Genomic DNA, 14,821 nt, shown 5'->3' with positions numbered 1-14,821 from the left:
CATTTGATGGATGACGATTAATTTTTTGGAATGTTGTTTATCAAACGAACTAAACGCACGAATTTGGCTGTAAATTTGCATCATGACGTTTTGTAAACAACTGTTAACTCATGACACCTTTTATTGATAAATTGCTAACGTTTTATGACACCGGAAGTGTTTCCAAACAGGAGGCCAGTTCTGTCGCCAACCAGTTTTACTTGCGAATAGAAGTTAAAGGACCTCCATAAATGCATTTTTTTTTTGATACATCAAAAATTTGATTTATAAACAATAGAACTTGACCCTAAATAAGGCAATCGTATAGTTCTTATTTAAGAATATTTGAGACATTGACGGCTAACATTGGTTTGCTTATTTGGCGGCTGACGGTAAAAATACTGCGTTTTGGAAGGTTGACCGTTGATATTTTTGCCATTTGACGGTTGACGGTTAACCCCATTGAGACCCTGGTATAGGTCATATTTACTGCAAGGACGAGTCAAAGCAGCGGTGTTGGCGGGAGAACGGAAAATATTTGGCGCGGTCCGTGGCGGAATGTGGCACGGTCCGTGCTTCGATTCGTGACTGTAAGCTAAATACCTTCCCGTCCAGCCTGACCAAACATGATTAACAAGCATGTTATCTCGTGACCACCTCGAAAATTTGGTTTCGCCCTAAATAGGAGGCGATGCACGAGCACACGCTGAACAATCACGATAAAGATCCAACAGGAAAAACTTTTTCCTTTGTTTCTTCATGTCAGAACAAGAAACCCACAGTTCATTAACCCGTCCGACCCTACACACGTCAGCTTTCACTATGGATTTCAATGGGGGTAGGCGCGCGGGGCCGTACGGGTCAAATAATTATTAGCCATAAACCTGCAATCTAGGTAACGTGTTAAATCAAATCATAGTATCTTGAACAGGAAAAGTGAGACAAAACAGTTTATACAACTAGCTATTACAAAAGTTATAAAAAAATATCAAACCTCATGGATAGCGGCTCAATTAAAATGCATTACATAAGGTTTGGCCGAGCTGATATGGGTTTATTGAGGCGTTTTAAAATACTGGTAAAAATTCCAAAAATCGAATGGGTTACCATGCCATTTAAACATAGTTTCGCTTCTGTTTACGAAAATCTTAGAATATATTCATTGTATTTCAGGTGGTGGTGGTGGCGGGTTTTACTCCAGTGGAAGAAGTGGAAAGAATTTTAATGGAACCAAAGGATGGGGTGGAGAAGGTGGTAAGGGATTTATTCAGGGAGGGGTGGGTGGAAGAGCCAGCAGGTATACCTATGTAGATGGTGGGTTTGGTGGAGGTGGTGGAGCTTATGGATGGAAAAGAGGAGGAGGAGGAGGAGGAGGAGGAGGATACTCTGGGGGAAGCAGTGGAAATGGTGGTTATGACACCTGTGGGGGTGGGGGAGGCTCTTACAACGATGGAAACAACCAGGACAATGAATGTTGTTACAACAACGCTGGTCATGGTGAAGTGACTATTACGTTCCTGGAGTAAAAAAAGTTTATCTAATGTGATAATGGCATTTAGTATTGAGCTTTCATTGATTGACATTCTAATTGACTGATAGCACTCAGTTAAAGTGCCAAATAAAATGTAACTGTTTAATTTTTCAACCTTCTGTGAAACACGAAAGTCACCAATCTTATTTTTCATTTAGTTTACTTTTAGCCATCATTTCTTTCGGTCATCTATTACATTAACTGAGCTCGGTGCTTTTTTTTATAGTTGAAAAGTAAAATAGGGTTTTAAAACTTGAGATAATGAAATTTTTTTTTTCAGAAATCGAGTTCCACTCGTTATACTTTTTCACCGGGGTCTTAAGAAAAGATCACATTATCGCACAAACCAATCATCACACTGTGTAACCTAAAACGATGAGAAACAATTCCAGATGATTATATCTTCTGGAAGCTTAGGATTGAGTTTTTGCCTGTTCTTTTATATCAATCCTTTGATACGAATCTTCACTGACTTTCTCTTACCGATGTTCAGTGAGATCAGTGAAGATTTTGAGATCAAACAGTGAAGACTCGTGTTACACTGTAACAGTCTGGAATCAGTATGACTTTTCGAACGTAGCACTAATCTTAACATCGAGACTGTGTTGTGAAATGATGAAGACTAACAAGAAGGGATAATGATACGCACGAGTTTTTCAAAGTTGAGATCCCTCCCGGGCCCTTTGGGGAAGGAAATCATTTGCAAATTGGTATAACAACAGGAAAACCCAATGAGTTGCCACGGCAACTTTGTAAATTTACGTGTGAAATTGTAAATTATGGACCAGAATTAAGTAGGAAGTATTCACAAGTATTTCATTTAACGAAAGTTATTAAAAAGTATTGCTAGTTATATAAAAAACGGTCCTTTTAAAGTACGAGGTATACCTATTGCTTAAGCATTTGAATAACGGAATGATATTCCCTATCTCTCTGTAATAATAATTTATATCATACGCTTTGATAGTCTTTTCCGAAGTTAACAAAAACATACTATGTATTTCGTAGAAGTACTTGTGATAAACAAAGAGATGTCGTTGCCATTGGCGAAAAAGATGTCTGCTTGACCTATAATCTTTCCGTTGAATACTGAATTGTTTTAGCCACCTATCAAGCAATAGCAAAAAAGGCCACGGGCTCCTACAGGGAGCTAGTAACATTTGGAAAAGAAACATTTTCTTATAAATATCTTGAAATAGAAGATAAGTGTCAAAAGGGTTTTATGAAATGGCAGCAATGTCTGTGGTGGGACATTACGTACATTTACTATTAAATAAGAAATATATTGTTAAATAAACAAACATGAGGTTATTACGTCATATTACCAAGTAATCTTTCATTCAAAGCTGTTGCTAATAGTTCATACTGGAAACTTAGTGCAAAGCTATTAATAGAACAAAAAACATACATTTGTGATAACAACATCGATGATAAAAACGATTTGTACATGTGCGAGACAGGCACTTTTCCCTGTGGAAAACTAAGCCTATGACTGTACAACTAATATTTGTAACTAATATTTGCAATGTAATATTTGTAAAGTTGATGTTATATCAAGGAAAAAAACTATGAAAATCTGAGTATGGAGTTCCAGATCATGAAAGTGAGTTACCATGAAAGTAAGATTTCATAGTTTATGGCTGACTCATTTATGAAAGTTGGGCATACCATCAATACCCGAGGATAGGGTGCTATGAAGATATACGGACAAGGACAAGAATTGGAAAAGTAAAAATACGACCCCTTATGTTTTCAAAAAAATATGCTGCAAAATTTGGGCAATATTTGTAATTGTGATAGAGGTTGGATACAACGTGCGCTATCATTGGTCGAAAGGGCGTGCTTTATCAGAGTTTATAGTTCACCACTAATTTTTCTCCGATTTTTATTGGTTTAAATTGATCACGTGACGTGATAGTGTCCAACCGTGGAGAGACACTATCAGCCCATAGTGTCCGTCCGCGGAACATACCCGGTTGGATAGTACTCATCCGTGAGAAATTTTGAATGGTTTGACGGCCGCGAAGTTAGGATGATCAGAAAAACAGTGACTTTTCAATTCTGGCAGGCTTAACATATTATTTATGATTGCGAATTATTGACAATTGTGACAGGCTGTGCGCATGAATAAATATTTGATTGATGTGCATTCAGTGGGTTTTGACTGTTTTTCAACTGGCGCGCGTAAGAAAATTTAGTGGTGAACGATAGATACAATAGAGTGTTTTTTGTTTCGTAACTATCGGTCTGACACTTGCTCCTTGGAAATTTGATGTTCTTAAAGCTAGGAAATTTGCCCTCGAAGCTTCACTTGTCAGGAAAATATTTGTTTTAAGAGCATCAAATTTCCGCGGGGCAACTACCAGCCGATAGTTCCTCGACAGAAACACTATCTTGTTTAAATAGAGCATGGAGCTTATTTGAAACTGTACACTATCTGCTTATCTGTGCTGTGTCTGGCGTTTCTTCGTTAATTAATTAAAAGTGAAATTTTGGAATAAACAAGCGAGCAGAAGAACCAATCAAAGGTTTGTAGGCACGCCAAGCGGCGTGATTTGTCATATTACAACGCGTGCAAGGACGAAAATCTTAAAGAGAAAACAGAATGAACAACTTGAGGTCCGAAGGCTTTCATGCTCTGTCAGATTATAAATGATAATAAAAATCGAACACAGCTAACACTTGCCTAGCAGATATAGTTTCGTGTTTAAAACAGAACAGAACAGAACAGTTTAGGTAAAACTAAACTTGAAAATATATCTAAAACGGCATAACTATTAAAATTCATACAAATCATGTCGATTTTAGAGCGTCTGCGATCATGCTGAAGTGCATCGCGGCTAACTCATCATGGTGATCTCCGGTCCTTGTAGTGAAGCAAGCCTCAGAAATTACATCGGCCGCCCTTCGGGTAAACTTAACTATGATCTTGCTCTAGTATCCTTTTCGATGCGTTAAGTGGAAGGCCACATCAGTCACAGCAGCCGAGTTTTACGGCGCTGTTATCCTAAGAAATCTTCGTGTTCCTGTCTAGACCCTCTTGTCATGCAAAGAAAACCAAACAAAACAGAAAAACAAGCGTGTTTTTATGAGCTCCGATTCGACCGGATTTCATAAAACTCAGAATCTGTGTTAGACCAAAAACTTCCATCAAAAGTGTTCATTTCGGCCCGTTCAACCAATTTTTTTTTTGTAAACTAGTGCAGATCGTGAACAAACTTCGATGGTCTATGAACTTTGATGGTTTGACATTTTTGACAAGTTTAGTCTTGTTTACACAATCAAATTAACAATCAGATCGTGGTTGTAGAAAGGTAGCAGATTCTCCTCACCTATTTTAAGACCATAAGTATCGGTCCGGCCGGGACTCGAACCTTCGACCTCCAGCACAACACAATCCGGCGCTCTAACCAATTGAGCTAACCGGGAGGCGGTTAGCTCAGTTGGTTAGAGCCACTCTAGTTAAGATTCAGATTGGCTTATTGTAGCCTGCTTCATGAGAGTATAGGTCATGTTATTGATTTGAAAATTGAAAGTAATGCCTTGGGAATTTAACGGATTCTTCATTATAAAACAACTAGAAGAGCCATGATTGTGCTCTGTTCTGTTGTCAAAACGTTAAAGCGCTCAAGAAAAGGATAGAAACACTCCACTACATTCCGTGTTTCTCCCTACACTTCTTTCGTACTTTATCGCTTCTTTTGTGCTTTAAAACAGAACAGAGCACAGTGGAGGCTTCTCTTTTTGTTGATGAAATGTTCTTCACACCTGTCACATAAACAGACTTACTTTCGCACGTTCAAATTTAGAGCATTTCTCATTCCTTCAAATATATATTTTTTCGTTTTCGTGTTAAAAATATGGGAAAAGTTCCAAAAAGAAAGCTTTTGGCAAATGGTTTCACTTTTCGTGACGTTTCAGGACTCCTTCTTTTATTGACTGTTTAATCATTTTGAAGTAACAGTCTTCAATCTTACTTGCCAAATGAATGGGAAAACACCAAACTCAGAAGTCATTTAATTAGTTTTTATTCAAGGAGTTTATGAAACAGTGGAATTGTTTTGACTCCAACATAGAATACAAGAGACTTAAATTAGTCAAAATTGGCTCGTAGGGTTAAGAATTTACGTGCCCCAAGAGAAGTTAATGAGTTATATTACTAATAATCATCATAACAATTAGAATCTCTAGATTTCTCTTCCCTTCTTTTTTTTGTTTTCTTTTGCATCTTTCGTTTGATTCGTTTTGATCAATGCTTCAGAGAAATTTCTCTTTTAAAATTCTACAAAGCAAGGGGCTTGCTAATAGGAATTTTTCATGCACATAATGTTTGAAGAAAATAGAAAACGGGAACAGTTAAGAAACTTATTTTCCCGTCCAATTTTGATTAATAATGAATGACGATAACAGTAAAACTTCACAGTTTTGGCTCTGCAAGAACCTAAAAGCACTAGAGATGAGAAATTCATGGTTCTTGTATCTGTTTCACTTTATTGAATATCTTTTCAAAGAGCAAACTAACCAGAGAGTGGGTTAAAAACGTTCTTTTTTGCCAAGACTGTGAAGCTGGCCCGCCGTCGCCACCCGATGCTCTCTTTCATATTACTATTTTGTATATAAGAAGCGATGGTAAAGAACATTCTTATTAAATCCCCTGATGAGTGGGCAACCACGAAACAGGCTTGTCGGGATGATAGCGTACTTTATTTGTTTCTTTCCTCCACAAACATATACCTCGCTCTCCATTAATGTATCGAGTACGACAAATGCATATCGAGCTCGGTTTCCCAGGAACAAAATGTGATCCCCATTTTTTATTACATCATACTGTAAACATTTAATTCATCTACTTGTCTGCTATATAATTACTCACGTTCAGTTACTCACTGATTGAAGATGGCATAAGCATGCCGAAACATGTCTCTCGAAAAAGTTGTCTATTTCTTACAATATAAATAACTCAATTAAATCCTAAAGGCTTTATGGACGTCTTAATTACAAAATAAAACTGTTCATAAGTTGAAAAACAGCATTCATATAGCTGTCCATTTTCCTATGGGAACCCTAAAATATGTAATAAAATCTCGAAAATGTACAAGATAAAGTTTCTCTCAAAATGGGTGTCCAAAATTCCTAAAGATGTCTGAACGCTCAGCTTGAACATTCTAGCAATGTGTAATGAACTAGACAGGGTTGCCTTTTGCATTTGGTGCATAATTGATTCACACTTATCTCCTACAAGCTCTTTAACATTTCTCTCAACCTTTTTCGAGCAGCCCCCAAGGTCATCCCTGATGATGTTTTACTGATTGTCCTTGTACTCAGGGTATCGGTTCGTCAGCTCTAGTCTCAGTTGACTGTACTTCGTTGTCTTCTCAAAATCTTTAGACTCACTGTTCTCCAGCCATTGACAGCTCATTTCAATCACTCTGACTTGCTTGCTGGTCTTGTCAATAACTGTGATTCGATTAGCTTTCACTTGAGTTGTGTCAGCGAATAATGGGATGTCTCAGAAGGTGGTCGCATGCTCATTTTCATACAAGGGCTTGGGTGTGACTTGTGGGAACCACGGTTCAACTTAAGTAATCATTTCTCCAAAGATCTAAGCACTTCAAAGAATAAGATCTTGAGAGCATTGTTGTAACTTTGAAGGTACTTAGTCTGTGCCAATGCACTACATCCAGATAGATTATTATTGTTATTATTGTTATTATTATAAGTAGTATTATCATTATTATTATTATTATTATTATTATTACTATTATTATTATTTTCTTTAATATTATGAGGAGTAAGTTTAACAATTTGTACCTGTTGGCTGAATATTAAAACACTTTCCCTGCTTTGCCATTTCTTTTAACAATCCGCTAATTTCATTTCAGACATCAACGAGTGTGTTCAAAACCACAATTGTAGCGAGAATGCCAACTGTACAAATACTGAGGGATCTTACAACTGCTCTTGTAATCCTGGATTCAGCGGGAATGGATATCAATGTGAAGGTAAAATCCTGCAGACCACGATCTTATCAAAACAGATATAATCCATCGGTATTCCTTTCTCCTCAAGAACACCCCTGAACAGTCTAATGCTTGTCGGTTGCAAACTCATGTACTGAGTTCCTGACATGGCATGGTTTAAAAAAAATACATCCTATGGCTTTTTGTCTTAGTAGTCAGAACAAGTTCGTTGAACCGACCACCATTAGGAGTAAGGTTAGAAACTCCTTTTTTTCTTAAGAGCACCCTGTGGTCTCAGATTTCTTTATCAGCTCGAAATGTCAGCTTTTAAAGTCCTCACGGTGGCCAATTTACATAATCAATTCGGTTGATAAGACAAAATTACCTTGTTACTCATTGCCAGAATTTTTTGTCAAAATTCCGGACGCGCGTGCGTATTGAGGAGTTAATGGCGGCGAAATCGTGTAAGGAAATGTATGGGATTTCCAGAAAAATCCAAAAAACAACAAATACGAGTCAGAGTATTCCCTAGCTCCGACTCGAAACAAGTTGAGTAGAGATTAAGCTGTACTTCTAGCATAAAAATAATTCTAAAGCTCTTTGTCTGCTTACTTGCAGCAATGTCAGCAATGTTGGATTTTCGAGGCTAGTCATTTCCTCTAGTCTGTTTCAAATATAGCGTAATCCATGGCAAAGGATCGTCGATTTGAATTGCTATTTTTGCTCTGTGGAGTCTGTGATCTGAGACCATCTTTGAGAACGCACCTACGTATTTATCTAGTCTGTCATTATTAATGTCCTTAGGTGAAGCGTTGAAAGAGGACACAGCCATGGAGAAACGTATGTGCGATACTTTTACAGATAAGGCGACTCCGTCGCAATTACTTGAGTAAATTGCACAAATTCAAAAGTGGTGTTCGAAAGAAAAAACAAAACTAATTTATCAGAAAACATCAATGGTTCGTATAAATTAACCGGTCCCGTATTCGAAAATAAACAATCGGCCTAGGTTAATAACTGTCATAGCCTCAATTTCCTTGCTTATCTAACTTTACTCTCTATCATTTCAGGGATCAGTTACTGCCCGTGTTGGTTTTGTGGGTGTCCTTGGGCCCTGCCTAATCCTAAGTGTGAGTGCAGCAAAGGACGCTGAAAAACCCGCTATGTCATCATGAAGGTTGCCAAGTAAAAGATGTTTAGGAAATAAAGGGTTAAACTTAAACGCGATTATGTAGAAGTGTAGCGGAATTTTGATGTAAACTATTTTTTTGATTAAGTGGTGGCAATAAATCCAGGCAACCATTCAAATCGATTGCTGTAGTCCCTAAATCACTTGTCAGTAAAAACTGCGCTTTCCGCCAACTGCAGCGAGTAAGAGAATCGCTCAAAACGAAAACACGTGGCGCACGTATTAGATATTAGCAGTGGAAAGAGGAACAAGGTATTAATAATCAGAACGGTAATAATAAAATGGATATAAATGACTGTATTCAAAAGCAAGGATATTCAAATGCAGGACATACCTTGGAACATCGTGGGGCAGTTTTTACCCCACAACTTCTGCTCTCTCCTCTTCCTCTTACCCTCTCCTCCCCCCCCCCCCACCTTCGCCCCGTTTCTCCTGCGTAAACTAGTTAGGCATTGCCTGTGTATTGCCTGGGTACAAAGTTCATCCATTCACGCTATACTTTGTCATTTCAAAAAACAGTCAGCTGATTTTGTATTAGACAGCAAAGAGTGTTTTGAAAATATTCACAATTGTAGCAAGGAAAATGTCACTTAAAAACCAGTAGCCATGGAAATGGTATTGGCCGTATGGATTATTTGCTTCCCGTCGGGCGACTCCATTTCTTAGTTAAGATAGAGAGAGTGATGTCTGGGGAATAAAAAAGCAAATGAGAAACTTCCTTTACTCCCCCTTCTCGAAAAAAAGTGTTAAGTCTTAAGTTCACTGAAGAAGTTCTAGGAACATTTCCGTTCCTCACGAAAATCACTGCATTAATTTTCCCTCGAGTAAAGCTTTGTAACTAAAATAATCTTTCGTCATCATTATTTATTCATTAGGAGAGGCACAGTCATTTATATTATTATAATTATTGTTATAATAATAATTATAATAATAATAATAATAAAAAAACAAATATACAGATGTGTTTGTTAAGTATCCCCTTAGTTTAACAGCCTCAAGGGGCAATTTGTATTCATTTGGGTCTTGCAAGTGTTTATCTCACTCACAAATTTGCTCAGTTGCTCGAGAAGCGATGTGAGAGGCTTTACCTTGAATGGGCAGTGGTTGTTTCCTTGTCGTTTTGTAAAGATATTTACCTAAATGATGTGCCTTAATGATGTGCCTTAATGATGTGCCTTAATGATGTGCCTTAATGATGTGCCTTAATGATGTGCCTTAATGATGTGCCTTAATGATGTGCCTTAATGATGTGCCTTAATGATGTGCCTTAATGATGTGCCTTAATGATGTGCCTTAATGATGTGCCAAATTGATCAAACTCACCCCATAGAATTTTTGCCACTAGTCGCTCAAATCAGTATAGGGTAGTCGTATGACTTGAAGGGCTGGATGTTCCCTTTTAATAACCAGCTGAAGACAATCTCATTAGATATAAAAAGCGGGAAAATTGATCATTGCTTTTTAGATGAGATCTTTAAGCTTTATTCGTCCAGTAAAACCATGAAAAGTCTCGTGTTGGCTCTTTGATCATTCGCCAAACTGATATGCCGCGTAAACAACCCACAAAGGCGATTTTCTAATTGCAACTCTTTTAACATGAAGACAAAAAAGAAAAAAGGACCCCTTGAAATAAAATAATGGGCACAACTTATCTACAAGATGCCAAATAACTTTATTCTTATCGTACTCAAAGCAATCACGGACAACCCGTTACCCGTGGCCCACTACCTTTCCAAAATGACCTATTCTCATCGGCTAGGTTTCCTGTTAATTTCGGTTTCCCTAAGTTTAATCTTTCTCTCTCCCTTTTGACGCTACGTTTTAAGCACTCCTTGCTGAGTTCAAACTAATTAATTTGGAGATTTTCTTGCCTCACTATTTTGTGAACTTATTGTAAAGGTTATATATTGCTATGAGTAAAATAACGAGTCCTGGCCCCGGTTGTTCTTAGAGTGGATAACGCTATCCACAGCAGAAATCGCGATCCGGTAAGAAAGTGCAATAATTTTTGTCAAAAATTATGGGCTGGTTAGTCATTCATCCGTAGCAGCGTTATCTGCCCTTTGAATATCCATGGCCGGGTCAATGCTATTGATCGAAATGAACCCGTCGATGCGTGCAAGATCACTCAAAGTGCGCATTGTTGAATGTGGGAAGTGATTTGAAATATTTCGACTCAGCGTGGGTAGGTGAGCAAGATATGAGATCATACATTGCGGCATTGGCTGCACTAAATTTAAATTTTCCTGTTGAAGACTATGGAATCATACGCCATTTGAGTAAAATTACCTCTCTCATAATTCTTTGCTACGTCTTTGCACAAGCAAGTTAGAGGGCTGACCCTTCAGGCATATAGCACGACAGTGAAATGATTTCGAAAATTCCACCCAAAATTGAACAAAAAGCTTATGTACAAAAATTCATATCGCAAACCCTAGGTTGATGCCTGAATTGAGCACTTTGAAGCTTCATTTATTCCTCATGATGCCATGCAACAGCATTTAGCTGAGAAAAATTTCCATGCCCATTAAAAATGATACAGCCGCAGAAAGCTGACTCTTTGCTCTAAGCTATCTACTGTCTTGTTTAATTTATCACTCAGGCATGGAGAAAAAATAAATCATGGAAGATTAAGATAACAGAGAAATAGTCATGTTATTTTATCCAAAATATTTCCTACTGTTCATTACTAAATTTTTCGTATTGAATAAAATAGTACTTGTAGTTATTTAATTTCAGATTGGAAAATGTAACCTGTAGTATTATGGTAGTGCGCGACATAAACTTAGAAAGGTCCTCTCTCCTGAGTTTATGAACCTCAAGCTTTTTAACATTTTCATACTCCTGTACAGTATTTTAGTTAGTCTGAATAAAAAATCGCTTGAGGAAGAAGTTGGAAATTTGCTCTGAGCCAAGAATAAAAGCTGGGCCTTTGTGCGCCGAGAGCGATTTCCGCTCGTAAAAAGTTTACTTTGTTAGGTTCCAAAAAATATAAAAAAAAGAGAGAAAAGAGGGTTTCGTTTACTTTTACACTATAAAAGATTCATAGGCAAAATTGGGAAGAAATTGAGTTCTTTGAGCCGAAATGCACTGAGATGCTTTTAGAGAGAGACTTGAAGCGGCTTTAGCGGCCTATTTTCACTAAGAGCGCATTGTGAAAGCTCGCCGCTGCGCGAACCATCTTTAGAACTCATGGAATTATGTTTCTTCTTTTTAACTGTTCAGCGTTCTTCTTATTAAAAAGCTATCAATGGTATGAACCGTGATAATCATTTCATTTATACTACTGTAAGATCAAACTATTGAATCTTGATGACAAATAAGAATTCGACTTAACTTAAAATGTTTACATTCATTTTTAAAGAATGGAAATATGCCTTGCAATCATGATATGTTGACTTATGTCCTCGTGTGGCTACTTTTTGCATGATTGCCACTTTCAATATCAGATCATAACTTTTGACTTAAAACGGTGAAGAGGAAAGTAAAACACTACTTAAGAAGGTCCTTAATATTTTCAATCGTGTAAGATTGAAACATTTTCGTTAAGAAACAAAAGGACGCCAAAATTACCTCCCATTTGCTCAAAGATTATTCTAAGCTTTAAAAGAGGTTATTAGTTATGCACGGAGGATGCAATCAAAGTCACGTTGTTGTCTTTTTTACCTCTATCCGACTGATATGTGGTATAAGAAATATTCCAAACTCTTTCAGTTTACTTTTTAGGACTAAACGTTTTTCCTAATACTCCGAAAGAAAATGCACTGGGTGGTGTTATGACATAAAAGAAGCTGTTCTTAGCGCGGACCATAATTAGTTTCGTTTCTAAAGTTGTGCTCTTATTGAACGAAAATTACCACATAAATGTAGGCCATTTAGGGACAAAGTGGGGTGAATTCAGAACGTTAGCTTTTCTCAAGAACAAAGAGAGGCAAAGCCTCAAAAAAAGTTGCAACCGAATTGCGAAACATTTCTTATCATCAAACGTTCAAACACTTCTATTTTGTATGGCCTGGGGTGAGACACGTTCTTTTGGATTCCAAAGCCAGTTGAATCAGTCTTTTATTTTGTATTCAGGATACGTGTGAAGAAATTTCAAAACTGTACGTTAGTAACTGAGTAGCAGAGTCCAGGAACCTGTCTGAAGTTGCACATTAGGATACATAAAGATCAAAATCAAAGACCTCTTCATTACTGTGTTATGATCACGATTGTTTATATAACAAGGACTTACTTTATATCCTAAGACGGCAAGATGACATTATTTTCCACTAGCCTATCAAGAAAAATGCGGCGGCTTTAATTTGCTTCTTAATGTGCGACCTCATAAATTGCAAGTTATGTAGGATAACTTAGATAAATACGTCAACTAACCACCAAGGTCACTAAATAAAGCTTCCAACTTTTGTTCGTTGAGTCGTGAAACCCAAGGCCCCTGTTTTCTTTTCTTTTGAAGTTCAAAAATAATTTTTCCGTTAAAATGTAAGTTGTTCTTCCGCATCGAAGGACCAGCCTGGTTTTACAAATTCTACCTTCCTCGTTTGCCAAATTTTCTGCGGATTATTTCAACCTTTTTACCGCTTTATTTGTTGTATCACTGCGCCGTTCTGTCCGCGATCGCTACTCGTAAATGTTCTGTTTGACACGCTTGTCAGTTTCAGACAAAAGGTTCCATTTTATTCCATTTGATTGTTCCTTCAAGAATGCGTGACATGTCGGGGAAGTCGCAGTGTATAAGGGGTGATAAGAGAGAAATCATGGGTTTCGGGCAGGCGGTTTTTCTTGTTTTCTCCACTTTCCCCCTTCCCCACGCCTTGTCACTCGTACCAAATCTTCTAGCCGTCCAATATGGCGACCGAATATTCACTGCACTGAATCTCACGCTTGAAAACACAAACTAGCGCCTGCTAGCAAGCTTAAGGCTGTTAAAATAATTGCTGTCTGCTATCCCGTCAGAGGAAATTGTTCACCTATAATTCTAGATCCTTGTGGTTCTTCCTTTTCATTCAATACAGTAATAACTAGAAATGTGCAAACTATCATTGATGCGCTGTGAAATGCACGCATAAACAATTAAGTCTCTCTTGTCTTTTACCTGGAGTAACTGTGATGTTGACCGTCAATAAACGATAACGATGTAATATAATTACTCAAACACAACGAATACAGGAAATTCATATATCTGAACTGCGGTTATAGAAACGTATTTGTGCACGATCCTCGCAATAAAGAGCACTATTTAAAGTGCACATGACTCGAAAATCCCCCCTCCCCTTTTTTTTCTTACATTCAAAAATACATGTTATGAGAAGTATTTCAGCGAAAAAAAGCAAGTCACAAAACAAGGTTTTAAGAACACATCAAAATATGGGACAAGAGCCTGGGGAAGAATAATAGAGCTGTCACGTCATCAATTGTGAAGAAGATGTTGTTCCCAGTGATCAAGCAGTTCTGAGTTATTCTACTTGTCGATTACGAGCTAAATATGTCGGAAACCGATCAAAAGCGATCGAGAGTTCTCTTGTACATCATCTGAGGATGATGCAGAATCATTCTCAAGTTCTGAAGAAGTCAGTTCAGATATTATGGGCGAGATAGTCGCTTACCAAGACGAACCTTTAGCGAACTGCGATGAAAGTGACAGCAACGGACAAGAAGAGAAAGACGAGGATGAAGATGGCTCATCTTCTGCCTCTTTATCCCGAAGATTCGAGAAAACGGAACCCGCCAGTACGTGGTAAGTTTGTCTTACCTTGCTCTAATGTACCCCGTTTGTATACGCTAAAGCTAAAATGAAACATGATCGTGAAATTACAACCAACTTAAGTGATGCTCTTGCATGCGGCCTTTCAGTTGCACTCTGAAAATGAGCTTTTATTTTTTTCTACTTGAGACCGAGATAAGCTCACCATGGTTTTATTTTTCATCAGGTCTTCCTGTAACCAGTGCAGTGATGCTATGCTGGTATCAGCCCGCGAGTTTAGGTGTTGCATGGAAGTGGACTGTGCACTTGGAAAACTTACATTTGATGGAAGTATTGAACGGACATCGTGCATCACAGCATGCAGATTATCTTGCGCTGACCAACAGCACAATCCGGAGACAGGTGACACCGTTGCTTCGGGACAGAAATGGCGAAATGTGCTGCCGCAGAAGTGGCAC

The 14,821-nt window shown here is 37.9% G+C and overlaps 1 protein-coding gene and 1 long non-coding RNA gene across 2 annotated transcripts in view; both read left to right on the top strand.

The window, feature by feature from the left end:
* LOC111347678 (uncharacterized) overlaps positions 1 to 2,829 on the top strand; it is a 724,620-nt gene extending 721,791 nt beyond the window's left edge. The window contains exon 19 of the mRNA XM_088749324.1: positions 1,153 to 2,829. Coding sequence (XP_088605450.1) covers positions 1,153 to 1,505 — 353 coding nt within the window. The 3' untranslated portion in view covers positions 1,506 to 2,829. The remainder of the gene's footprint in view (positions 1 to 1,152) is intronic.
* Positions 2,830 to 7,307: 4,478 nt separating this feature from the next.
* On the top strand, positions 7,308 to 9,112 carry LOC148737626 (uncharacterized). Its single transcript, XR_015996196.1, has 3 exons — positions 7,308 to 7,512; positions 8,089 to 8,310; positions 8,541 to 9,112. It is a non-coding gene; the product is annotated as an uncharacterized LOC148737626 (long non-coding RNA).
* Positions 9,113 to 14,821: the final 5,709 nt, after the last annotated feature.

This window comes from Stylophora pistillata, chromosome 2, assembly GCF_964205215.1.
Source record: "Stylophora pistillata chromosome 2, jaStyPist1.2, whole genome shotgun sequence".
Lineage (NCBI taxonomy): Eukaryota > Metazoa > Cnidaria > Anthozoa > Scleractinia > Pocilloporidae > Stylophora > Stylophora pistillata.
This window is presented reverse-complemented; position numbering and strand designations above follow the sequence as displayed.